This window comes from Conger conger, chromosome 7 (assembly GCF_963514075.1).
Source record: "Conger conger chromosome 7, fConCon1.1, whole genome shotgun sequence".
Classification (NCBI taxonomy): Eukaryota; Metazoa; Chordata; class Actinopteri; order Anguilliformes; family Congridae; genus Conger; species Conger conger.
In genome coordinates, this window is record NC_083766.1 from 59085028 (window position 1) to 59112915 (window position 27888).

A 27888-nucleotide genomic window follows, 5' to 3' on the forward strand; every position below is an offset into this window, starting at 1 on the left:
TACTTTTGGTCCCTTAAAAAGTGGGAGGCACATATAGAAACTGTTGTAATTCCTACACCGTAAATACCCTCAAATTAAAGCTGAAAGTCTGTAGTTAAAGCATATCTTGTTCGTTTCATTTCAAATCCATTGTGGTGGTGTATAGAGCCAAAAAGAGGAGAATTGTGTCGATGTCCCAATATTTATGGGCCTGATTGTATATATATATATATATATATACACAATATATATGTCTTCTATACTTCAGGTTTCTATATCTTCAATTGGCATCGGAATCTTGATGAATTTCTAAATTTCTCTAGCCATACTGTTGTTTAGGCTGCACCATTCTGGAGACTTGAGACTTGACTCGGACTCTAGTTCAGAGACTTGAGACTTGACTTGGACTCATTACATTACATTACATTAATGGCATTTGGCAGATGCTCTGATCCAGAGCGACGTACAACAAAGTGTTTGATACAAGCCATGACAGGCAGCCAGTGGAGGGAAGTAAGCAGGGGGGTGACATGTGAGTTTTTGAGAAGGTTGAAGAACAGACGAGCTGCTGCATTTTTGATAAGTTGGAGGGGTCTGCTGGCGGATGCTGGGAGGCCAGCCAAGAGAGATTTGTAGTAGTCCAGGCAGGACAAATCCATTGCTTGGACCAGGTGCTGGGTCGAGTTGGGGGTGAGAAAGGGGCGGATTCTCCATATGTTGTTTAGGAAGAACCTGCATGACCGGGTCACCGCCGCAATGTTCTTGGAGAGGGACAGTCTGCTGTCCATCACCACGCCGAGGTTCCTTGCACAAGGTGATGGCATCAGTGTGGTATCCCCTAGGGAAATGGAGAGATCCAGATGGGGAGAGGTAATGGCAGGGATGAATATCATTTCATTCTTTTTTTTTCTTTCAGATTTTTCTTTTTCTCCCAATTTGTTAGCCAATTATACCCCGTCTGATTCAATTAGAGCTAGTATTAGATACACCGCCCACACCCCGTCCCTTGGCAGCCCGAAGGAGAATGACACGCTTTCTTCAAGCCGTCTTGTCTCATGCCCGTGACCGTGATTCCGAGGCGCCCAAGGTGCTTATTGTGCAGCAATCTACGAACCCTGCCAAGTCCCTCCCTCTGGAGCAGCGAGCCAATTATGCTGCTCCACGTAAGCCGGCCAAACTTGGCTTTTGGCAGGAGCGGGAATCGAACCCCGGTCCCCGGTGTGCAACTGCAGTAAACTGCAAACACAAGTCTGCTGCATCTTAGCCTGTTGCGCCACCGCAGCCCCCGAATATCATTTAATTCTTACCTGGGTTGAGCTTTAGATGGTGGTTGTCCATCCAGCTTGGGATGTCACTCAGGCAAGCAGAGATACGGGCAGAAACCTGTGTATCAGATGGTGGGAATGAGATGATGAGTTGGGTATAGTCCGCATAGCAGTGGTAGGATAGACCATGTGCAGTGATAACAGGGCCAAGGGAATGAAAGTAAAGAGAAAAAAGAAGCGGGCCTAGGACTGAGCCCTGGGGAACTCCTGTGGCAAGGGGCCGAGGTGTCGATACCGTATCAGCCCAGGCAACCTGGATGGAGCAACCAGAGAGCTAGGACTCAATCCAGTCCAGGGCTGTGCCACAGATCCCTGTTGCTGACAGGGAGGACAGGAGGATGGAGTGATCCAGAGTGTCAAAGGCAGCAGAGATATCTAGAAGAATGAGGACAGAGGAGAGGAAGGCTGCTTGTGCGGCATGGAGTGATTCACTGATGGAGAGGAGCGCGGTCTCTGTCGAGTGGCCAGATCTGAAGCCAGACTGATGGGGGTCAGGTTGTTGTTAGAAAAGAAAGAAGAAAGTTGACTAGAAGCGGCTCGTTCTATGGTTTTAGATCGAAACTTTTCTAAAACATGAATTTACTTAGTTGTAGCTATGTGTACTAAATTGGGACACTGTTTTGTCCAGGCATGTTGATTGATGCTGGGGTGCACCCTGGGTGAGATGCCAGTTCAATTGGGGCACACAGAGCTGGGTTTTTAAACTTGCACCTTGTGACAGGTGACAAACAGCAGGGCTAGTATAGCAATGTAATAATAGTAGTATATTATGCTAATAATATACTTACTGAAACTGTACTTCGATTTCATTTATTGTAAGAGTACATTTCTATCCGGTAAAAGTATACTTTAAAATTGATTAAACATATTGCTAAAATATTAAAGTACACTTACAATGTTACATTACATTTTTCATGGGTATACTTCAATACACTTTTAGGTACATTGACATTACATTAAGGTACACTTTGCGAAGGTACACTGGTGTGTATGCTATCCAGGGATGGAAATAAAATATATTATAAAATAATAAAAAATTTCGCTCAATATTTCAGGCTCTCACATGCATTCATGAAGCTAAAATAGTAGCTGTGATACACAGTTGCAGCCCCAGTTGGGAGAGAGAGGCTCCAGACAGATTCAGTGAATAATTATAGCTGCAAGCAGTGATTCCCGGGGGCCCAGCAGCATAAGCAACAGTTGGAAAACACACTCAATGATGGTGGACACAAACCTTAGGTATATAAAAATTCAGATAAAAGGCTGAATATAATAAACAACACAGATAATGATCTATATGTTATGTTAAAAAAGGACATACTTTTATTTCAATGCATTTTCAAGCATTGGCACCCCTACCAATTATTGTAAATAATATCAAACACAGTGAAATTGTAAATAACATTACCTCAGTGCTCTCTTTCTTCTGAATGACAATCCAAACTGTTCATGGAACACCTATTGTTTAGCTTATGTCTATGTCATTGGCACAACTCTCAGAAGCGATTGAATACACTTGACCATTCTGAAGCAGCTGAGAAGCCAACTGTCCAATTATTTTTGGTCCTACAGAATGGGGGTAGTGTAGGAAAAATTCACAGAGCAAGATGTTCTGGCCTCATGTTAAGACAATCAATGACCTGTTTTAAAACAATCAATCACAAATCAAAATCAGACTAAACCATCAAATTGCTAAAGTTGAGCAAGCTGGTTCCTTCAAAACTCTTAAAGCTTCATGTCAAAAAGTATACCAATATGTATGCAGTCTATAATCAATGTATATCACCTGTGTGCTGCCTAATTACTCATATAATCAAAATATAATCCAATTAACCTATATCATTAATTACAGATGAGCTTATGGAAACGCAAGAAACCACCATTAATCAAATGTTAAAGTACGATTAAGTATGCCTATATATTTTCAAGCTGATTAACTGCTAATTTGGGCAAGAAGTATAGTGACCCATATGTAACCTGAATTGAATAAAATAATGTGTATGAAAGGAAAGTTGGAAAAGCAGAGAATAGCACCATGTTTTGCATAATTCATCTTTTTATGATTCCTCTTTGTTAGAAAACAGCTTACAGGGCAGGAAGTTTGGCGTTGTGGGGGTCAGCTATCGTTGTCAAGGACAGTTCGCGTATAAGCCATGCAGGGCAGGAAGTCTTAAGTGGTGGGGGTGGGCTGTCTTTGGCAAGGACAGTTTGCAGAACAGCTGTATGCCTGTACAATGCGATAAGAACATTTATTTTTAAGAAAAGCCTATGATTCAAAACGTCATTAATTTTTGAGCCTTTGATGTAAAATTTCATTTAAGTCATTTCGGACAAGAGAACATTTAAGAACAGCTGACAAAACAAACGTCATGTTTAAAGAAAACATTTATTTTTAGAGAATAGCATACAAAGCGAAATTATAATTTGGGCGATTGCCACACTGATGAATCATGTCATGTCAGAGATCAGCAGGTATTTTATAGGAGGAGTTATGTTGAAAGAAGTGTATAAAATGCGGCTTTGTGCACTTGTGCTAATAAAGCTTGCTGCCGTGTCTTTTCCCTCGTGAAGTTGTTTTTCGACAAATTAGAGATTGGACTTAGAATTCTGTCATTTCCTAGACACGACAGTAGAAAAAGGGATGTGATTCCTACACGCATCTTCCAATATGGATGTAAATACCCTCAAGAGGGTAAAGTGGACAGTCTGCACTTCATCCTGATATTCATTGTTTCATTTCAAACCCAATGTGCTGGAGTACAGAGCCAAAAGAACAGAAATTGTTATCTCATAGAACAAAACGTGAAAGTCTTTTAAACTTATGTTAACTACAGAAATCAGAAATCAAAATCCCCATGGAAAAAAGCATGACGAATCTGCTGAGGGAACCCAACTGTTTTCTGGATTTTAGGAATACAAACTGTATTATTATTATTATGTATCAAACTATATTATGACTGGAAGAGAGTTGACACCAAAATGTAATGTTTTCGCCATACACACCATCAACAAGGTTGGTGGCAAAAGAGGAATGCTTACAATGAGAAGCACCTCATACGTCCTGTGAAATATGGAGGAGGGTCATTAATGATTTGGAGATATTTTGCTGCCAGTGGTCCAGACCGCCCCATTATAGCTGATAATATATGTACTATTATGGATTCATAAAAACCTCATATTGTGTTAGATCTTTTCATCAACTTAAGTTTTGAACTTCTATTTGCTATTTATGGCCTGTAGGCCTCATTGACCTGACCTCTTACAATAACTGTGCAGCTCACTGAGGATGATGGACCCCAACTGTGGGACCTGTCTGATGGAGCCAGAGATTTTCAGTTAATTTTTGAATGGAGCGTTACTGGCAATTAAAATATGAAGTTTAATAACATTAGAATTGTTAGCCTTTTTGTGGAAACCATGCTCACTGCAAATTCATTGGATCATCAATTGCCAATTATTTTGACATAACCACAAGATTGATGTGGCCAACACAGCCTTTTGTGGAAATCAATCAGTTCTATGAGGAGAAGAATATTACAGTTAGTGTTTTCCCCCAAAAAATGTAATTGGCAGAAAATCAGAAAACAGGCATATGGTTCCATGAGGCAAATTTGTTCCTCACAAGGAGGAGGGCCTGACATTAGGGTGCCAGTGGTTAGGCTTGTGAATGTCACGTGAACAACACTGATTCCAGATCTGCCACAATTTAAACAATCCGAGAGTCCAGAGATCCAAACAACCCAACCAAGACAAAAAGCTTGGACATACTGTATCACCTCGCAGTTATTTTAAAAATGTGAGAACAAATATTTAACAATCCTGCAGTGCTTGGTAAATAAATAATGAACTAAATGAATAAATATCACAAAGGACACAAAATAAATCACAATCAATGGAGGGGCAGCCTTTCGGATAGTGTTTAGGGTACATGACTGGAACCCGCAAGGTCAGTGGTTCGATCTGCACAGCTGTTAGGCCCTTGAGCAAGGCCCGGGACCACACAGTGCTCCAGGGGGCGATTGCCTCCGGCTTAGTCTAATCAACTGTATGTTGCTTTGGATGAAAAGCATCAGAAAATGTCATGTAATCATGTTGCATTAATTATACATGAGCATTTGCTTTTTTTCTGTTTCCTTGGTGTTTTGCTCTGCGTCAACACACCGGCATATAAGAAGGACAGTGAATGCTTTGACTCACTACAGTCTCTTCCAACTGATCTGTCATCAAGTTCAAGGCCACACGTCTACTCACAAGAGAAAGATTTTATGACAGTGGCTTCCAACCAATAGATTATTAGTGAGACCATTAGTTATTCTATATGAGAGATATCGACTATTAACTATTAACTATTTGGTCTATGCACGTTCTTATTGGTAAGTATTAAGCCTTCATTTATTTAAGAGCTACAGTTTTCTGTTTAGCTTGACGTGCATAGTAATTATTCTGATAGAACTTGAATCTAAACTCTGTCTTCAAGGAGAATAATACTTACACAGAACCAGAAATGTTGCATAGAAAATTACCTGACATACCTTTTAAACCTTTCCCTTTCTCGGGAGAAATTATAAAATGTAAAATATGTATGCGCGTAAGTGAGAAAAGGGCACTCCGACCAGGCAAAACTGTTTCAGGACACCTGCTTATTATAGAGAATATAGTTTGCAAAGATTGCTGACTGAACACCAATGACAGGAATAAAACTGGAAGTATGAATCCTTTCATATGAAATCAAAGGGGCTTATTGGGCACTTGGAGCAAAATGCACAGGAACTCGGGTACCCAATTCTACCCCGGATGTGTCTGTATTTTATGAAGTTGTTAAAAGTACGACAAACTAGAATTCATAATGTGAATTTAGCCCTGGAATTATTAATAATTATTATTTGAGTCACACAAGATCCATTAATTGAAGAAAGAAGAATGAATGAATCTGAGCTTCTGTGATTTTTGAAGATAATTACTTGATGAATTGTTAACTTTGTAGTGCTTGAGGGATTCATTATTGCAGGTTAACCTGTTGCTTATTTCCAGGTCCTGAAGGACTGGCTTTTCAGAAGGTGGGAAACAGGGAGGAGCAAACAAACCTGCCATGAGCCCCCTGAATTCAGCCTACTTTACAAACGACAGTATTGTGCATCCAAAGTTCTTTTTCATAAGTGGTTTTACTGGGATTCCCCACACAAACTATTACTATGTCTTCTTGATCTTTGTTTATGCTCTGACTGTAGTGGTAAACACCTTTGTCATGTTTATGATTTACACTGACCACTGTCTTCACAGTCCAAAGTACATTGCAGTTTTTAATTTGGCTGTTTGTGACTTGGGTGGAAGCACCACAATCATTCCTCAGATGATTGACACCTTCCTGTTTAGATCACACTTAATCTCCTTCAATGCCTGCATGCTAAATATGTTTTTTGTTTATTTCTTTATCTATATACAATCTTTCACTCTCACTATTTTGTCTTATGATAGATGTGTTGCTATATGCTTTCCACTGCGATACAATGAGATTGTGACTAGTAAATCAATATTGGTGATGACAGCCACATTATGGATTCTTGCAGCATTGGGCGTTCTCATAGGTGTGCTTTTCTTCAGCAGACTGTCATTCTGCAGATCCACTGTAATAGACAGTTATTTCTGTGATCACGCACCTATGCATCTCTTGGCATGCAATGATAACACTCCAAGTGTGGTGATTAATTGGTCACATCCTATTGTGCTTCTCTGGATTCCATTGCTTTTTATCACAGGTACATACATTTGTATAGCAAGAGCCTTATTAAAAATTGCAGCAACCTCAGAGCGTCTCAAAGCCATGAAAACCTGCACCTCTCATTTGATCTTGGTGAGTGTGTTTTACTTTCCTTTTATTATCACATATGGATTGGGCTCTAACATTCACCAGAATGCCAGGATTGTTAACATGTCTCTGACGACCATCTTGCCGCCTGCGTTGAATCCAATCATTTACTCTCTGAAGACAGAAGAATTCACAGAATCCATTAAAAGGCTTTACAGAAGAAAGAAGATACACTATAGAGAAAAAATTAATAAATGTTTCCATCACAAATGAATGGCTATCAATTAATCAATCAATCAAACTTTATTTGTATAGTACTTTTCATTGAAGTAAATGGGGTTCAACGTGCTTTTCATTCAAAGGCAATGTGATTGAACAGAAGGTTAAAACAATAAAACAACGACAACTAATACACCCAAACATTTACATTAAAACTTGAAAATGTTAAAATAAAGAATGCTAAAATAAATTAAGATGGATTAAATACATAAATAACTAACTAAATAAAACTGAAGTTCATAAATAAAATCAGTAAAACAATAAAAAATGAAATTATAATTATAAAACAATGACACCCTAAAAAAGGCCAGACTGAAGGTACATTTCGAGTTTACGTTTAAAAGATTTTCGGTTGCCCTCCGATCCTCAGGGAGGTTGTGCCAATGACTCATGAAGCCTGGGGCCGCCCCCTCACATGATGCTTACATCGAATAGGAGGAGCAATACCAACCTTACCTGTTTAGGCCCTTGCTCACTTAGCTCTACCACGCTGCACTGCTGTCTGGCTCTTTCTGCATGCTAAAGCCATAGCGCTACCTAGCTCATTCTGCATACTGAAGCCATAGCGCTGCCTAGATCATTCTGCATCCTGAAGCCATAGCGCTGCCTAGATCATTCTGCATGCTAAAGTCATAGCGCTGCCTAGCTCATTCTGCATGCTAAAGCCATAGCGCTGCCTGGCTCATTCTGCATGCTAAAGCCATAGCGCTGCCTAGCTCATTCTGCATGCTAAAGCCATAGCGCTGCCTGGCTCATTCTGCATGCTAAAGCCATAGCGCTGCCTAGCTCATTCTGCATGCTAAAGCCATAGCGCTGCCTGACTCATTCTACATGCTAAAGCCATAGCGCTGCCTGGCTCATTCTGCATGCTAAAGCCATAGCGCTGCCTGGCTCATTCTGCATGCTAAAGCCATAGCGCTGCCTGGCTCATTCTGCATGCTAAAGCCATAGCGCTGCCTAGCTCATTCTGCATGCTAAAGCCATAGCGCTGCCTGGCTCATTCTGCATACTAAAGCCATAGCGCTGCCTGACTCATTCTACATGCTAAAGCCGTAGCACTGCCTGGCTCATTCTGCATGCTAAAGCCATAGCGCTGCCTGGCTCATTCTGCATACTAAAGCCATAGCGCTGCCTGGCTCATTCTGCATGCTAAAGCCATAGCACTGCCTGGTTCTTTCTGCTGCATTTGGTGGAGTTATCCTGCTAATTCCTAAATCATGCCTTCAGAAATATCTCGCTCCCTGTTTTATATGGAGACAGTGAGTGATATGAGACAGAGCTTTGACACTAAATTTGGGTTTAAATTAAAACTGAATAAATATTGTTTAATTCATCATAAGTTGTCAAACTGAACTGCTAAATGCTCCCTCGCCGAAGGTTTTTGTTCAACTTTTAGGGCCTATTAAGAGGTTACTCTGAGAGGATGTGAGGGCCTGTCGTGGTTCTCCTTTGCCTGTTGCCACCATGTTATCTGCCAGAGTAGACACTTCATCTCGAATATTGAAAACCAAATACGACTCCAGGAGACCAAATATATTTCTCATTTACAGCATGTTGATGTAATGTTGAAGTTAAAGCATCAATGGGTACTTATCTAGGATGCAAGAATTTGGATTAGACCGACAGTAATCTGTCATTTACTGTTATATTTTATTATGCCATATGCTTGTGCTTTAACCATGTACCGTCAGACATAGTAAGTCAGTAAGTAACAAAGTAAAATTTTATTTATATATTACTTTTCAAAACATGGAGTTTACAAGTGGTTCCCATAATGACATGCATGCACATACATACACACATAACAAATAAAGTGGTTCACATAATGATGTTTATTGAATTAATATGTGTATTCATATAGTTAAGCTAGTTGTACCTTGTTTATTTGATATATATTGTTTTATACTTGACACAGTTTTGTTCTACAATTTGGGTCTGCTTATAATTATATTAATATTTTATGTTTTCTGTGATGTCCAATATTGTTATTTTGGTTGGTGTCTCGTGCCAAGACCTTTGGGACACAGAAAGATGAATAAAAAGCCTTGGAAAACATCTGTTGGCTTTGTGTTATGTTTTTCTCAGCCAAATCAGCCAACATATGCTTGACGTGCATAGCGATTCAACCTCTCCCTTTCTTGAGAGAAAATGTAAAAAAATGAGAAAATGGCTCACCAACCATGTAAAACTGTTTTAGGACACCTGGTTATTGGAGAGAATATAATTTAGATAAATGACTAAATGAACAATAATGACAGGAACAGTAATAATGGAAATATTAATAATTTCACTTTATGAAATCATTTTTTTCATGAGTTTATTTGAAACACACAAGATCCACTAATTCAATAATTAATAATTAATTAATTAATCTGAGCTTCTGTGGTTTTTAAAGCTAAATATTTGATGAACCGAAATTCATAACTGCATGTTAACCTGTTCTTTCAGGTCTTAAAGGACTCTTAAAGGTGAGAAATGGTGAGGAGAAAAAACCTACCAGGACCCTCCTAAAACAGCATTCTTTACAAACGGCACTGTTGTCCGTCCTAAGTTCTTTTTCATAAGTCTTCACAACGCAAACTACTACTATGGCTTCTTGTGCTTTGTTTATGCTGTGACTGTACTGGTAAATACTTTTGTCAAGTTTAAGATTTACACTGACACTCTCTTCACAGTACAAATTACATTGCAGTTTTTAATTTGGCTCTGTGCGACTTGTGTGGAAGCACTGCAGTCATTCCTCAGACGATTGACATTTTCCTGCTTAAATCACAGTTAATCCCCTTTGACACATGCTTGACTAATATGTATTTCGTTATTTATTTTGTCTCTCTACAATCTTTCACTCTCGCTGTTTTGTCCTGTGATAGATGTGTTGCAATATGTGCTCCACTAAGATACAATGAGATTGTGACTAATAAATCAATATTGGTGATCACCACCATGTTATGGATTTGTGCAGGAATGATCACTCTGACAGTTTTTTCTGTGCTCATGGGCTTATACACTATATGGCCTGCAATGACAACACTCCAAGTGTGGTGATTAATTGGGCACATCCTATTATGACTCTCTGGATTCCAGGAATTTTTTATCATAGTCACATATATTTGTATAGCCAGAGCATTATACAAAATTTCTTTTTTTTTTTAGTTTATGTTTAAAAGTGTCAGGATTTTCCGTTTCCCTCCATCAAAGCACATGAAGCAGTGCTTTGATGCCAAAGTTTGCATTGAAATGAAACCTGAGTAAATATTTCTGAATTAATTGTGAGCTGTCTGAATGAACTGCTAAATGCTGCCTTGTCGAAGGTTTTGGTTCTAATTTTAGGGTCCATTCAGAGTAACTCAGAGAGGTCTTGAGGGCCTGTCCTGGTTCATACTGTAAAAACATTTCAGACATGTAGCCTGGTGCAAGTCCTTTCAGCGCTTTAAAAACTAGTAAAATAACTTCAATACAAAAACTGTTAACCACTGTATGCACTTTAGAATCAGTGTAATATGTGCTCTTCTTCTGGTCCTTGTCAGCACTCGGGCAGCAGAGTTCTGATTTAGTTCTCGTATGTTCATTAAAAAAGGGTTACGTATACAAAACAAGTTTGAGGCACTGTTTTTCATAAGCCTTAAAAAATATACACTCAGTGAGCACTTTATTAGGTTTTTGAAAAAAAATGATTAAGTCTTCTGCTGCTGTAGCCTATCAACTGAGGTGTGACACATTGTGTGTTCAGAGATGCTCTTCTGCATACCACTTTTGTTATGTGTATTATTTGCATTGCTGTCACCTTCCTGTCAGCTTTGACCAGTCAGACCCTTCTCCTCTGACCTCTCTCATTAACAAGGTGTTTCTACCCTCAGAAATGCTGCTCACTGGATTGCTTTTGTTTTTGTCACCATTCTTTGCAAACTCTAGAGACTAGTGTGCGTGAAAATCCCAGGAGAACAGCAGTTTCTGGGATACTCAAACCACCCTGTCTGGCACCAGCAAGCATTCCACAGTCAAAGTCACTTAGATCAAATTTCTTCCCCCATTTCCCCCATTCTGATGGTTGATGTGAACATTAACTCAAGCTCCAGGCCCGAATCTGCACAATTATATGCATTGCACTGCTGCCAGACAATTGGCTGATTAGATTATCACATGATTAAGCAGGTGTTGCTCATAAAGTGCTCAGTGAGTGTATGTATTCATATAGTTAAGCGAGTTGTATGTACATTTTTGTTATACAATTAGGTTCTGCTTATATTTATATAAACATCTTTTTTGTGATGTGTTTTTTGGTTGTTTTCTCATTCCAAGACCTTGGAGAGAGAAATATGAATAAAAAGCCTTGGAACACATTATATGTTGGCTGTGTGTATTAAAATACAATAATTAAATGTTTTTCTCACTTTTTATAACTGCAGTTCACAAACACATAATATCATTAATCACCAAAAATGATCTTCTAAGTGAAATGTTTGCATTTGATCAAAGCCTCAAAAGACATTAAAGAACATTGATCAGCTCTAACACTAACATCAGCCTACTCTTCATCAAGGTATCAGCACAGATCTCTGCCAACATACTATATAGCCATGTACAATGTCTACACTGCGTCAAACAGCATGTGGTCACCACAGCAGATTGTTTAAGATTCAAACCTCTCAAATAATTCATAATCTAAGAGTACTGCTTGTACTACTCTTAGATTACTTTTGTACTTTGCTAAAGCATGATTTATTTACATCATGTCCAATTTGTCCTCTTTGGGACAGAGATGGGGACTCGACTCAGTGACTCAGACTCGAGTCAGAGTTGAGTCGCATATACATGGTCTCCACACTCGACTCGGACTCGTCCAAAAATGACTTGAGACTTTCTTGTTAGGTGACGTTATATACTAGTTGCGTGGACATTGTTTGGTTCCAGTGTTATACAAATATGAACTGTATTTTGGAGAGACCGTGTAATTGACATATCATTTCAAATTAAAAAGTATGAGTATATTAATGAACCAATACTGCAACATGCTTCAAATTTCAACACTTTGTAACTTTGTTTACAAATAAAGTCTTAATTAGTCACAGATGCAAATTAAGACTAGTCCTAGACTAAATTTAATTGGAGATTATCCATAAAAAACTGCATTTAGTCCAGGATTAACTGGCCCCTATTTTGTTATTGACCATCATCTTATATTACAGCCCATGGTAATGCTTACATTATGAGTGACATGAGTCACACAGAGTTCTTAAAAAATAGAATGGTTATTTATTTTATATTACTTATTCATGTATGAATTACCTACCACAGCAGACCTGAGGTTTCTCCAGACATCTTGAGAAAGGCTTGGCTCAGGTGTGGTAGTTCATGTATGAATATATCACACACTTCATGTCAAATACTTATAATATACAATATACTTATAATATATATACATATATATATATATATATATCAGTGGAGGCTCCTCCATAGAGGTGGAGGAGGCCTGGCCTCCCCAATAATTTGAGAGAAGAGAGAGATTTAAAAAAAACAATAAATATATTTATTTTATTTATTTATTTTAACAAAAAACATATTTTTTATTTTTTATATTCATATTATTTTAGTTTTGTTCATAAATCTAAATTTTCCCATGGCTAAAACCCAATATTGCAATTGTAAAGCAACAGGCCAGATTTTCCTATCAGTTTGTATTAAGGGAGGCCAGGCCTCCCCTAGGAAATTAGCTTTTCATAGAAGTCAATGTAATGCATTTTTTTTCATGCCAATATGTGATTGGCCAGATCACTGAAAATGGGTGGGCAACGGAGGCCTGGCCTCACCATGCATTGTGTCCAGGGCTGAAAGATTGACATTTTGTTCGTCCAATCACATGCTACTGGTTCATTTGGAATCAACTATCCTTTCCTTTCCTATTCAACACAGAAGCCATTTTGAGAATTCGCTAGTCACTTCAGTCAAACAAACACTCGCCATAGTGGCTACGAGTGTCCTATCAACTTGTGCTTTTCAGGAAATTTAGAGAACACCCCTGGCTATCATCCCTGGAGTTTATAGCTCATTTGGCCAAACACTTTTGCTTAAAACTACCTCGGAAGTCGGCGAGATTCTAGCGCAATTTGAGCTCTTGGGCTGGAGATATGCAGATTCCAGATACTAGGGAGTGAGAATGACATTCAATAGGTCATGTTAGACACCATTTGGGATTTATTGAACAGTTTTATTTTTAATGTAGTCCATTTCGTTTTATTACAAGTCAATTTAATAATCTTCCATATCAAATTACCGAATTGTTGCTCTGTGAGGAAATTCACTCTAAATACGAATAGAGTGCTGCCCTCTAGTGGATAACGTTAACGTTAGATAAAGCCAACTGGAACCATATTTTTACATATTTTATATTAAATATATTGAATAAAACTACATATGATAAAGAAAGTGTTATCTTATCTTTTTTATATGCTAAACTTGATTAAATTGGTGATTACATGTTGAAGCTGTAGAAGAATGAAAAATGTAAGCTAAACAAAATTGTTTTTAACTACATAATTAAAATTCCTGCCTTTTACACATGTTCACTTGGCATTTATATTACATCCAAATGTCATTTCTCAGCTTAATTATCAGGCAGGCTCATAGACTTACAGCAATGTCATTTCTTCAGGAAGGCACAAGGCTAAGTTCTGCACAATGAATTTCATCAGCCAGAACTTTCTGACTGTAGCTTACACTCCAAATAGTATGCCTTTGGCCAGCACAAAGACAGATAAGAGAACAGGGAACATTCCATCGCGAGTGAAGTGAGCAAGCGGAAAAAAATGGCCTCCTCAATTCTGGAAGTCACCAGCCTCCACTGATATATATATATATATATATATATATATATATATACAGAGGGTGCAATAATTATTTGATCCCTTGCTAATTTTGTAGGTTTGCCCACTTACAAAGAATGGAACTGTGTAGAATTTTAATCATAGGTACATTTTAACAATGAGAGACAGAATATCACAAAATAATCCACAATAACAACATCATATCTATTTTATAAATTTAATATCATATTTTTACATGAAATAAGTATTTGATCCATAGAATAATAGGACTTAATACTTGGTGGAGAAACCTTTGTTGGCAAGCACAGAGGTCAGATGTTTGTTGTAGTTTTTCACCAGGTTTGCACAGATCTTGGGAGGGATTTTGGTCCACTCCTCTTTGCAGATCCTCTCCAAAGGTTCCGAGGCTGCCGCTTGGCAACTCGAAGCTTCAGCTCCCTCCACAGATTTTCGATGGGATTTAGGTCTGGAGACTGGCTAGGCCACTCCAGGACCTTAATATGCTTCTTTTTGAGCCACTCCTTTGTTGCCTTGGCTGTATGTTTTGGGTCATTGTCATGTTGGAAGACCCATCCATAACCCATTTTCAGTGCTCTCACTGAGGGAAGGAGGTTGTCGCCCAAAATTTCCTGGTACATGGCCCCATTCATCCTCCCCTCGATACGGTGAAGTCGTCCTGTCCCCTTAGCTGAGAAACACCCCCAAAGCATAAGGTTTCCACCTCCATGCTTCACAGTGGGGATGGTGTTCTTGGGGTTGTACTCAGCATTTCTCTTCCTCCAAACACGGCGAGTCGAGTTGATGGCAAATAGCTCTATTTTGGTCTCATCTGACCACATCACCTTCTCCCAAGCCTCCTCTGGATCATCCAGGTGTTCTTTGGCAAACTTCAGACGGGCCTGTACATGTGCCTTCTTCAGCAGAGGAACCTTGCGCGTGCAGCAGGATTTTAATCCTTCACGGTGTAGTGTTTTACTGATGGTTCTCTTCGTGACTGTGGTCCCAACTGCGTTCAGGTCATTAACAAGCTCCTCCTATGTAGTACTGGGCTGATCCCTGACCTTTCTCATGATCATTGATATCCCACAAGGCGTGGAGCCCCAGACCGAAGGAGATTGGCGGTGACTTTGTGTTTCTTCCATTTTCTAATAATTGCTCCAACAGTTGTTAACTTCTCACCAAGCTGCTTGCTTATTTTCTTGTAGCCCAACCCAGCCTTGTGCAGGTCTACAATTTTGTCCCTGATGTCCTGAGACAGCTCCTTTGTCTTGCCCATGGTGGAAACATTGGAATCTGATTGATTGTGTGGACAGGTGTCTTTTATACAGCTACATAACGATGTAACGAGTTGACACAGGTTTTTTGGGTCATGAGTTGAGATTAGGAGTGCTTCTTAATGGAAAACTAACTGGTCTGTGGGAGCCAGAATTATTGCTGATTGGGAGGGATCAAATACTTATTTCATGCAAAAACAATGTATCAGATGGTGGGAATGAGATGAAGAGTTGGGTATCGTCCGCATAGCAGTGGTAGGATAGACCATGTGCAGTGATAACAGGGCCAAGGGAACGAAAAAAGAAGCGGGCCTAAGACTGAGCCCTGGGGAACTCCTGTGGCAAGGGGCCGAGGTGTCGATACCGTACCAGCCCAGGCAACCTGGAAGGAGCGACCAGAGAGGTAGGACTCAATCCAGTCCAGGGCTGTGCAACAGATCCCCGTTGCTGACAGGGAGGACAGGAGGATGGAGTGATTCACAGTGTCAAAGGCAGCAGAGAGATGTAGAAGAATGAGGACAGAGGAGAGGGAGGCTGCTCGTGCGACATGGAGTGATTCACTGACGGAGAGGAGCGCGGTCTCTGTCGAGTGGCCAGATCTGAAGCCAGACTAATGGGGGTCTAGCAGGTTGTTCTTAGAAAAGAAAGAAGAAAGTTGACTAGAAGCGGCTCGTTCTACGGTTTTAGATCAAAACCTTTCTAAAACATGAATTTACTTAGTTGTAGCTATGTGTCCTAAATGTCCTATGTGTCCTGGGATGCTGGGGTGCACCCTGGGTGAGATGCCAGTTCAATTGGGGCACACATAGCTGGGTTTTGAAACTTGCACCTTGTGACAGGTACACACAAAATAACTTATTATTGTTCAAACAAACAAACAACAGGGCTAGTATAGCAATGTAATAAAGCATAAAGCTAAAATAGTAGCTGTGATGGACAGTTACAGCCCCAGCTGTGAGAGAGAGGCTCCGGACAGATTCAGTGAATAAATATAGCTGCAAGCAGTCATTCCCAGCAGCAAAAGCAACAGTTGGAAAACACACTCAATGATGGTGGACACCAACCTTCGGTATATAAAAATTAAGATAAAAGGCTGCATATAATAAACAACACAGATAATGATCTATATGTTATGTTAAAAAAGGACGTACTTTTATTTCAATGCATTTTCAATTAATTATTGGCACCCCTACCAATTATTGTAAATAATATCAAACACAGTGAAATTGTAAATAACATTACATCTCTTTCTTCTGAATGACAATCCAAGCTGTTTATGGGACACCTATTGTTTAGCTTATGTCTATGTCATTGGCACAACTCTCATGATGACCAATGCCAATAGCTCTGACTGCAAATGCAATCAAAAGCCCAACATCAAGACTAGATACTGAAAGCTTTTTTATTCCTGCACTGAGGACGCGATTGAATACACTTGACTATTCTGAAGCAGCTGAGAAACCAACTGTCCAATTACTTTCGGTCCTATAAAATGGGGGTAGAAAAAGGGATGTGATTCCTACACGCATCTTCCAATATGGATGTAAATACCCTCAAAAGGGTAAAGTGGACAGTTTCATATTCATTGTTTAATTTAAAATCCAATGTGCTGGAGTACAGAGCCAAAAGAACAGAAATTGTATGAACTGTCCAAATTCATATGGACTGCATTGTAAGTTATCTCATAGAACAAAACGTGAAAGTCTTTAAACTTATGTTAACTACAGACCTTATATTTGGCAGAAATCAAAATGGAAAAAAGCATAACGAATCTGCCGAGGGAAACCAAGGCTCAAATTTGAACTATTTTCTGGATTTTAGGAATACAAACTGTATTACTATTATGTATCAAACTATATTATGACTGGAAGAGAGTTGACACCAAAATGTAATGTTTTGGCCATACACACCATCAACAAGTTTGGTGGCAAAAGAGGAATGCTTACAATGAGAAGCACCTCATACGTCCTGTGAAATATGAAGGTGGGTCATTGATAATTTGGAGATATTTTGCTGCCAGTGGTCAAGAGGCACTATTTAACCCTCTTGCTGTATTGTTTCATGTTCATTAATTTGGTGTTCCGGTCAAAAATGACTACCCCATTATAGCTGATAATATATGAACTATTATGGATTTATAAAAACCTCATATTGTGTTAGATTTTTTCATCAACTTAAGTTTTGAACTTCTATTTGCTATTTATGGCCTGTAGGCCTCATTGACCTGACCTCATACAATAACTCTGCAGCTCACTCAAGATGATGGACCCCAACTGTGGGACTTGTCTGATGCAGCCAATGATTTTCAGTGAATTGTTTAATGTGCTGTTGTGGGCTGAGACTTTAAGAATGGAGCGTTGATCTTACAGGCAATTATAATATGAAGTCTAATAACATTAGAATTGTTTGCATTTTTGTGGAAACCATGCTCACTGCGAATTCATTGGATCATCAATTGCCAATTATTTTGACATAACCACAAGATTGATGTGGCCATCACTGCCTTTTGTGGAAATCAGTCAATCTTTCTATGAGGAGAAGAATATTCCAATTAGTGTTTTCCCAAAAAAATGTCATTGGCAGAAAATCCAATCTAACAGGCATATGGTTCCATGAGGCAAATTTGTTCCTCACAAGGAGGAGGGCCTGACATTAGGGTGCCGGTGGTTAGGCTTGTGAATGTCACGTGAACAACACTGATTCCAGATGTTCAATCTGCCACAATTTAAACAATCCAAGAGTCCAGAGATCCAAAGAACCCAACCAAGAACAAAAAGTTAGGACATATGGTATCAGCTCGCAGTTATTTGAAAAATGTGAGAACAAATATTTTACCATCCTGAAGTGCGAGGTAAATAAATAATGAACTAAATGAATACATATCACAAAGGACACAAAATAAATCACAATCAATGGAGGGGCAGCCTTTAGGATAGTGTTTACGGTACATGACGGCAACCCACAAGGTCAGTGGTTCGATCTGCACAGCTGTTGGGCCTTTGAGCAAGGCCCGCGACCACACATTGCTCCAGGGGGGGATTGTCTCCGGCTTAGTCTAATCAACTGTATGTCGCTTTGGATGAAAAGTATCAGAAAATGTAATGTAATCATGTTGCATTAATTATACATGAGCGTTTATTTTGTTTTCTGTTCCCTTGGTGTTTTGCTCTGTGTCAACACACCGGCATATAAGAAGGACAGTGAATGCTTTGACTCACCACAATCTTTTCCACCTGATCTATCATCAAGATAAAGGACATACATCTACTGAAAGAGCAAGTGGCTTCCAAACAATAGAAAATGAGTTATTCTATACTGCATGAGAGATATTGACAACTATTTGGTCTATGCAAGTTTGCCTAGTTATTGGTAAGTATTATAATTTATTCCTTAATTCATTCCTTAATTTATTCATTTCAAAGAGCTCCAATTTCAACCTCTCCCTTGTAGAAATAGGAAAAAGGCTCACCAACCAGGTAAAACTGTTATAGCACAGAATGGTTATTGTCGAGAATATAATTTACAAAAATGACTAAATGAACAATACTGACAGGAACAGTAATAATGGAAATATGAATAATTTTACTATATGAAATCAAAGGGGAGGTGAGTACTCGGCACATTGTATTTGAAGTACAAAAGTGATCATTAAAAGATTGAAAATAGAATTCATAATGTGAAAGCCCTGGAATTTTTTTTTGTTTTGTTTAATTGAAAAGCATGATCTATTCATTCCATAATTAATAATTCATTAATAATGAGCTTCTGTGGCTTTCATAGCTAAATATTTGATGAACTGGGAAGTTTGTGTTTGAGGAATTAATTACTGCATGTTAACCTGTTCTTTCAGGTCTAAAAGGACTGCTTTTTCAGAAGGTGCGAAACGGTGAGGAGAAAAGAAATCTACCATGACTCTCCTAAAAGCAGCATTCTTTACAAACGCCACTGTTGTGCGTCCTAAGTACTTTTTCATAAGTGGTTTTGCCGGTCTTTTCAACACAAACTACTACTATGGCTTCTTGTGCTTTGTATATGCTGTGACTGTACTGGTAAATACTTTTGTCATGTTTGTGATTTACAGTGAACACTCTCTTCACAGTGCAAAATATATTGCAGTTTTTAATTTGGCTGTGTCTGACTTGTGTGGAAGCACTGCAGTCATTCCTCAGATGATTGACACTTTCCTGCTTAAATCACATTTAATCTCCTTTGAGGCCTGCTTGACTAACATGTTTTTTGTTTTTTTGTTTATTGCTATGCAGTCGTTCACTCTAACTGTTCTTTCATACGACAGGTTTGTTGCTATATGCTTTCCACTGAGATACAATGAGATTGTGACTAATAAATCAATATTGGTGATCACAACCATATTATGGATTTGTGCAGTAATGCTCACTCTCACAGCTGTGAGTTTTATCAACACACTGTCATTCTGCAAATCAACTGTGATAGACAGTTTTTTCTGTGATCACGGGCCTATACACTATTTGGCCTGCAATGACAACACTCCAAGTGTGGTGATTAATTGGGCACATCCAATTATAACTCTCTGGATTCCAGGAGTTTTTATTGTACTCACATACATTTGTATAGCCAGAGCGTTATACAAAATTGCAGAAGCCACAGAACGCCTCAAAGCCATGAAAACCTGCACCTCTCATTTGATCTTGGTGAGTGTGTTTTACCTTCCTATTTGTTTCACATATGCAATGTGCTCTACCATTCACCCGCATGCCAGGATTGTTAACATGTCTCTGACGACCATCTTGCCGCCTGTGCTGAATCCAATCATTTACTCTCTGAAGACAGAGGAATTCACAGAAACCATTAAAAAGCTTTACAGAAGAAAGAAGATTGACTGTTCAGAAAAAAATTTTCATCACAAATGAATGACTATCAATCAGTCAAAAACCGTTATATGTATCGCACTCTACAAGTAAATGCAGTTCAAAGTGCTTTCCATGCAAATGCAATATGATTGAACAGAAGGTAATGATACAGTAAAACAATACATACCAAAATATAGATCAAAACTTTAAGATGTAAAAATAAAGAATGCTAAAATCAGTAAAGATGTATTTCATACATAAATAAATGAAATTGAAGTTAAAACTAAAATCAGGGAATAAAACACAAAATGGTAAAACAATAAAATAATAATCACCCGAAATAAAAGCCAGACTAAAATGGTAAATTTTGAGTTTACATTTAAAAGTGTCAGGATTTTCCGTTGCCCTCCGATCCTCAGGGAGGTTGTTCCAATGACTAGGCACATCCATGATGCGGAGCTAGTTCGGGCAGACAACTCGAGAATTCTGCTGCAGCTTGTTTTGGCATGCTGTCACTCCTATGCTGCCATTGCTCATATTGCATGCTATTGCCTCATTTTCTAGCTGCCTTGGTTCAAATTGTCCTGTTATTCCTAAATTGTGCCTTCATAAATGTGTCACTCCCTGTTTCACCTCGCTTACAACAGGGAGCCCATAAAGCAGTGCTTTGATGCCAAAGTTTGCATTGAAATGAAACTTGAATACATATTGCTTAATAAATTGTGAGCTGTCTGACTGAACTGCTAAATGCTGCCTTGTCAAAGGTTTTTGTTCTACTTTTAGGGTCCATTCAGAGGTAACTCAGAGAGGCCTTGAGGGCCTGTCCTGGTTCATACTGTGAAAACATTTCAGACATGTAGCCTGGTGCAAGTCCTTGCAGCGCTTTAAAAACTAGTAAAATAACTTCAATACAAAAACTGTTAACCACTGTATGCACTTTAGAATCAGTGTAATATGTGCTCTTCTTCTGGTCCTTGTCAGCACTCGGGCGGCAGAGTTCTGATAAGTTTTAGTAAGTTCATTAAAAAAAGGGTTACATATACGAGGCACTGTTTTTCAATAGCAGTTCATAAGCCTGAAATAATATATACTCAGTGAGCACTTTATTAGGTATTTAGTATACTTAAAAATAAAAATAAATTATTCTGCTGCTGTAGCCTATCAACGTTGACGCATTGTGTGTTCAGAGATGCTCTTCTGCATATCACTGTTGTAATGTGTGGTTATTTGCGTTGCTGTCACCTTCCTGTCAGGCCGTTCTCCTGTCAGACCTCTTTCATTAACAAGGCGTTTCTGCCCTCAGAACTGCTGCTCACTGGATCTTTTTTGTTTTTCGCACCATTCTCTGCAAACTCTAGAGACTGTTGTGTGTGAAAATCCCAGGAGATCAGCAGTTTCTGAGATACCCTATCTGACACCAACAATCATTCCTCGGTCAAAGTCAGTTAGATCACATCTTTTCCACATTCTGATGGTTGATGCGAACATTAACTAAAGCTCCAGGCCCGTATCTGCACAATTATATTCACTGCAGACTGATTAAATTATCTCATGATTAAGTAGATGTTGCTAATAAAGTGCTCAGTGAGTGTATGTATTCATATAGTTAAGCTAGTTGTATGTACAGTTTTGTCATACAATTAGGTTCTGCTTATATTTATACAAACATTTAATCTTTTTTGTGATGTCTGATTTCGTTTTTTGGTTGTTTTCTCATGCCAAGACCTTGGAGAGAGAAATATGAATAAAAAGCCTTGATGCAGTTAACAAACACATAGAACATTTTTTTTTGTGATTAATTGTATTAAGTGAAATGTTTGCATTTGATCAAAGCCTCAAAATAAATTAATTGATCAGCTCTAATGCTAACATCAGCTTACTCTCCATCAAGGTATCAGTACAGATCAGCCTGGTCTTTGAGTTTAAATAATTCAGGCTCACCCAGCCAAACAAAATGATTGCAACTAGCAAAATGTGAAGAATTAAAACAAAAGATGCAGGAGCAAGTGAAATGTTTCTGCTAAATTACATTGAGTTGGTCTTGAAATGGGTGGGATATTGAGGTTCAAAATTAGCCATTTTGAATGGAAGTGCCAGCCAACACAAACATATAGCTACCACGCTCGCAATCATGAAATGACTGATCCTGGTTTGTTAATGTTGCTGAGACTGTTCAAAATATTCTCGAGTTAGAGGTACAATAGGTAAGATTTTTGTGTTAAAACATTGTTACATGACCATTGTAAATCCCTTCCTATCATTGAAAAAGGCTCACTGCCATGTTGACTCACCCTCTGGTTATGTTTATAGTCCTTAAATTCAGGTTTAAAAATATACAGTTGACGGCCTGACACTCTGTACCAGAACATTGTATAACTGCAATAATTCAAGGTCATTGGTTGAAAATTGGTTCTAATTGCCACAGCCTGTTCACAGAGAAGGGGTGGGACAAACAGTGTTGCGGTTTGAAGGTGTTTGTTTTGTTGCTGCTATTCCACTCTTGACCGTTAGAAGTCCGAAATTACCTATTGTACCTTTAAATATACTATGCTCCATTGGATAACTTCTGGCTTACTAACTTTGCATGTGACCACGACCATCCCTTTGCTAACCCTCGTTGTAACCGTCTGCCGGTGATTGAAATCTGCCTGTCTGGACTACGAAATAAAACTTCCGTTTCCTCGACTTCTGGTTTGCGCTTGGTTTTTCTGTCCGGATACCTGACACAGGCGTTTTGATTGGGATGCTGGGGTGCACCCTGGGTGAGATGCCAGTCCAATGTGGGGCACGCATGCCTGGGTTTTGAAACTTGTACCTCTTGTGAGACCTTCTTGCTGCTGGTCTATTGCTATGGTTCTGACCACTACAGCATCATACCACCACCGCCTCCTCACGTGCCAGACTTCATTGTCAAGCACCATTTAGTGTACTCAAAGTATTTTGTATTTTACAAGTAGAAGAAATTCACAACTTTATTCTGCTTGAATGAATACCTTAAAGAATATACATATATTTAAAAACATATACTAAAAATTAATTGCATAAAACCACAATTGACAGGTACACACAAAATAACATTACAATTATTCAAACAAAAAAAAACAAGTAAAAATGGCAACAGGGCTAGTATAGCAATGTAATAATAGTAGTATACTTTCCAGGGATGGAAACAAAATCCTAATAATATACTGACTGAAATTGTACTTAAGTTTCATTAATTGTAAGTGTACATTTCTATCCTTTAAAAGTATACTTTAAAATTGATTAAACAGAATGCTAAAATATTAAAGTACACTTACAATGAATTAACTTAGAGTACACTTTTAGACAGTAGGCCTATACTATGAATATAATTTTCCAGGACTAACATAAAGCACATTTTTCATGGGTATTCTTCAGTACACTTTTAGGTACATGAAGTTAAGGTACACTTTGCAAAGGTACACTGGTTGTATGCTATCCAGAGAAAATGGAAATAAAATATATTATATATATTTTTTAGCTCAATATTTCAGGCTCTCACATGCATTCATGAAGCTAAAATAGTAGCTGTGATGCAGTTGCAGCCCCAGTAGAGAGAGAGAGGCTCCGGACAGATTCAGTGAATAATTATAGCTGCAAGCAGTGATTCCCGGGGGCCCAGCAGCATAAGCAACAGTTGGAAAACACACTCAATGATGGTGGACACCAACCTTAGATATACAGTGAGCAACCTTAATAAAAAATAAGAAAAAAGGCTGCATATAATGAACAACACAGATAATAATCTTATTGTATTTAATGTTAAGTTAAAAAAGGACATTTTTATTTCAATGCATTTTCAGTAAATTATTGACACCCCTAACAATTACTACAAATAACATCAAACACAGTGAAATTGTAAATAATATTACATCAGTGCTCTCTTTCTTCTGAATGGCAATCCAAACTGTTCATGGAACACCTATTGTTTACCTTATGTCTATGTCATTGGCACAACTCTCGTGGTGACCAACATCAATAACTGACTGCAAAGGCAATCAAAAGCCCAACATCAATTCCAGATACTGAAAGCTTTCTTATTCCTGCACTAAGGAAGCGATTGAATACACTTGACTATTCTGAAGCAGTTGAGAAACCAACTGTCCAATTACTTTTGGTCCTCCGAAATGGGGGTAGAAAAAGGGATGTGATTCCTACATGCATCTTCCAATATGGATGTAAATACCCTCAAAATGGTAATACGGACAGTCTGCACTTTAACCTCATATTCATTGTTTCATTTCAAATCCAATGTGCTGGAGCACAGAGCCAAAAGAACAGACATTGTATGAATTGTCCAAATACATATGGACTGCACTGTAAGTTATCTCATAGAACAAAACTTATGTTAACCACAGACCTTATATTTGGCGGAAATCAAAATCCCCGCGGGAAAAAGCATAACAGATCTGCCGAGGGAACCAAAGGCTCAAATTGTAACTATTTTCCGGGTTTTGGGAATACAAACTGTAGCACTCTATTATGACTGGAAGAGAGTTGACACTAAAATGCAATGTTTGGGACATACACACCATCAACATGTTTGGCAGCAGAAGAGGAATGCTTACAATGAAAAGCACCTCATATTGAGGGTCATTGATGATGTCAAGATATATGGCTGTGGTGGTCCAGGGGCACTATTTATGGCACGATTAATTCAGTAAAGTATCAGGAAATTTTGTCAGAAAATCTGCCAGGATAATGAGAGTCCAGCACAACAATGACTCCAAACATACATCAACATCCACACATAAATGGTCATCTCAATTTCCAGACTTAAATGCCACCAAAAACAGGTAGTCTGAACTGAAGAGGAGGGGTCCATAAGTAACTTATCAGTAAGTACAGGAAAAGTCTCACGGCTATCATCTTTGCTAGGGATGTTTGCACAAAGTATCAAACCAGGGGTGCCAAAAAACCTGCTTTTTGGGGGAAATATATTTTTTACATTTATAATAATTGTGGAGCTCACTGTAGATGATGGGCTCCAACTGTGGGGCGAGAACATATATTTTAAAGTCCTGCCGTACTGAGACCTGTAAATAAATAATGAAATAAATCAATAAAAATCCCAAACAAGGGACAGAAAATCAATCATTCTATCATGTTGCATTAATTATACATGAGCATTTCTTTTGTTTTCTGTTTCCTTGGTGTTTTCCTCTGTGCCAACACTCCGGGATATAAGAAGGTCAGTGAATGCTTTGACTCACTACAGTCTCTTCCAACTGATCTATCATCAAGTTCAAGGCCATACATCTACTCACAAGAGAAAAATCGAAAGACAGTGGCTTCCAAACAACAGAAAATGAATTATTCTATACTGCATGAGAGATATTGACTATTTGGTCTATGCAAGTTTGCCTAGTTATTGGTAAGTATTAGATACACTTTACTTTATTCCTTCATTTATTTATTTCAAAGAGCTGCAATTTTGTGCTTAGCTTGACATGCAGAGCAATTATTGTGATTGACATATGAATCTCAAATAGTTTTACACCTGAGGTACGTATCTTTTAAACCTTTCCCTTTCTCGAGAGAAAATGTGAAATGTAAAAAAGTAAGAAAAGGGCTCATCAACCAGGTAAATCTGTTTTAGGACACCAGGTTATTGGAGAGAATATAATCAACAAAAATCACCGAATGAACAATAATGAAAGGAACAGTAATAATGGATATATTAATCCTTTTACGATATGAAATCAAAGGACCGTATTGGGCACTTGTGTACACGGCACTATATATTTTAAGAAGGACAAAATGATCATTTAAGGAATGACAAAGTAGAATTCATACTGTGATTTTATTCCTGGATTTACTTTTTTATTTTAATTTTAATGGAGACACAAGATCCATTAATTCAATAATTAATAATTAATAAATCTGTTTTTTTGTAGCTAAATATTTGAAGAACTGCTAATTTTGTAATGTTTCAGGAATTCATTACTGCATGTTAACCTGTTGTCTATTTCCAGGTCCTAAAGGGCTGGTTTTTCAGAGCAAGAGAAACAGTGAGGAGCAAACAAACCTGTCATGAACCACATGAATTCAGCCTATTTTACAAACAACACTATTGTGCATCCAAAATTCTTTTTCATAAGTGGTTTTAATGGTATTCCCTACACAGACTACTACTATGTCTTCTTGTGTTTTGTTTATTCTGCGACTGTACTGGTAAACACTTTTGTCATGTTTACGATTTACACTGACCACTGTCTTCACAGTCCAAAATATATTGCAGTTTTTAATTTGGCTGTGTCTGACTTGTGTGCTAGCACTGCACTCATTCCTCAGATGATTGACACCTTCCTGCTTAAATCACACTTAATCTCCTTTGAGGCCTGCTTGACAAACTTGTTTTTTGTTTTTTCATTTATCGCTATGCAGTCTTTCACTCTAACTGTTCTGTCCTACGACAGATATGTTGCTATATGCTTTCCACTGAGATACAATGAGATTGTGACTAATAAATCAATATTGGTCATCACAGCCATGTTATGGATTTTTGCAGTAATGGCTAATCTCATATCTGTGATGTTCATTAACACACTGTCATTCTGCAGATCCACTGTGATAACCAGTTATTTCTGTGATCATGGGCCCATACATCATTTAGCGTGCAATGACAACACTCCAAGTGCTGTGATTAATTGGACACATCCTGTTATAACTCTTTGGTTTCCCGTACTTTTTATCACAGGTACATACATTTGTATAGGCAGAGCATTGTTAAAAATTTCAGAAGCCTCAGACCGCCTCAAAGCCATGAAAACCTGCACCTCCCATTTGATCCTGGTGAGTGTGTTTTACCTTCCTATATGTATCACATATGGAATGTGCTCTTTCATTGAGCTGAACGCAAGGATTATTAGCATGTCTCTGGCAACCATCTTGCCGCCTGTGCTGAATCCAATCATTTACTCTCTGAAGACAGAAGAATTCAGAGAATCCATTAAAAAGCTTTACAGAAGAAGATGCACTGCACAGAAAAAATGAAGATATCTTTTCATCACAAATGAATGAATATCAATCAATCTTTATTTGTGTAGCACTTTTTATACAAGGAAATGCACTTCAGGGCGCTCTCCATGCAAAGGCAATGTGATTGAACAGGAGGCAAAACAATAAAACAATGACAACTAATTTACACCAAAATTTTGATTAAAACATTAAGATGTTAAAATAAAGAATGCTAAAATGAATGAAGATGGATTAAATACATAAATAAATAAAATTGAAGTTCACAGGTAAAATCAGGGAATAAAAACCAAAATGCTAAAACAATAAACAATAAAATAATAATCATAAAACAATGACACCCTAAAAAAAAGCCAGACTGAGGGTACATTTCAAGTTGAACTTTAAAAGTGTCAAGATTTTTGCCCTCAGATCCTCAGGGAGGTTGTTCCCATGACTAGGCACTTACATGACGCACAGCCTGCAGAGCTTGTTCAGGGCAGACAACTGGCTTTGACACCAATGTTGACATCAATGAAATGAAACCTGAATACATATTGCTGAATTAATTGTGAGCTGTCTGATCAAACTGCT

The 27888-nt window shown here is 38.3% G+C and overlaps 1 protein-coding gene and 1 pseudogene across 1 annotated transcript; both read left to right on the forward strand.

The window, feature by feature from the left end:
* The first annotated feature begins 16226 nt into the window (after window positions 1–16226).
* LOC133133414 (olfactory receptor 52E4-like) lies at window positions 16227–20376 on the forward strand (annotated as a pseudogene).
* A 6003-nt stretch (window positions 20377–26379) lies between these two features.
* LOC133133415 (olfactory receptor 1F1-like) lies at window positions 26380–27333 on the forward strand. The gene has a single exon (XM_061249512.1). The coding sequence runs from the start codon at window positions 26380–26382 to the stop codon at window positions 27331–27333; it is 954 nt and encodes a 317-aa protein (XP_061105496.1).
* The last annotated feature ends 555 nt before the right edge of the window (window positions 27334–27888 follow it).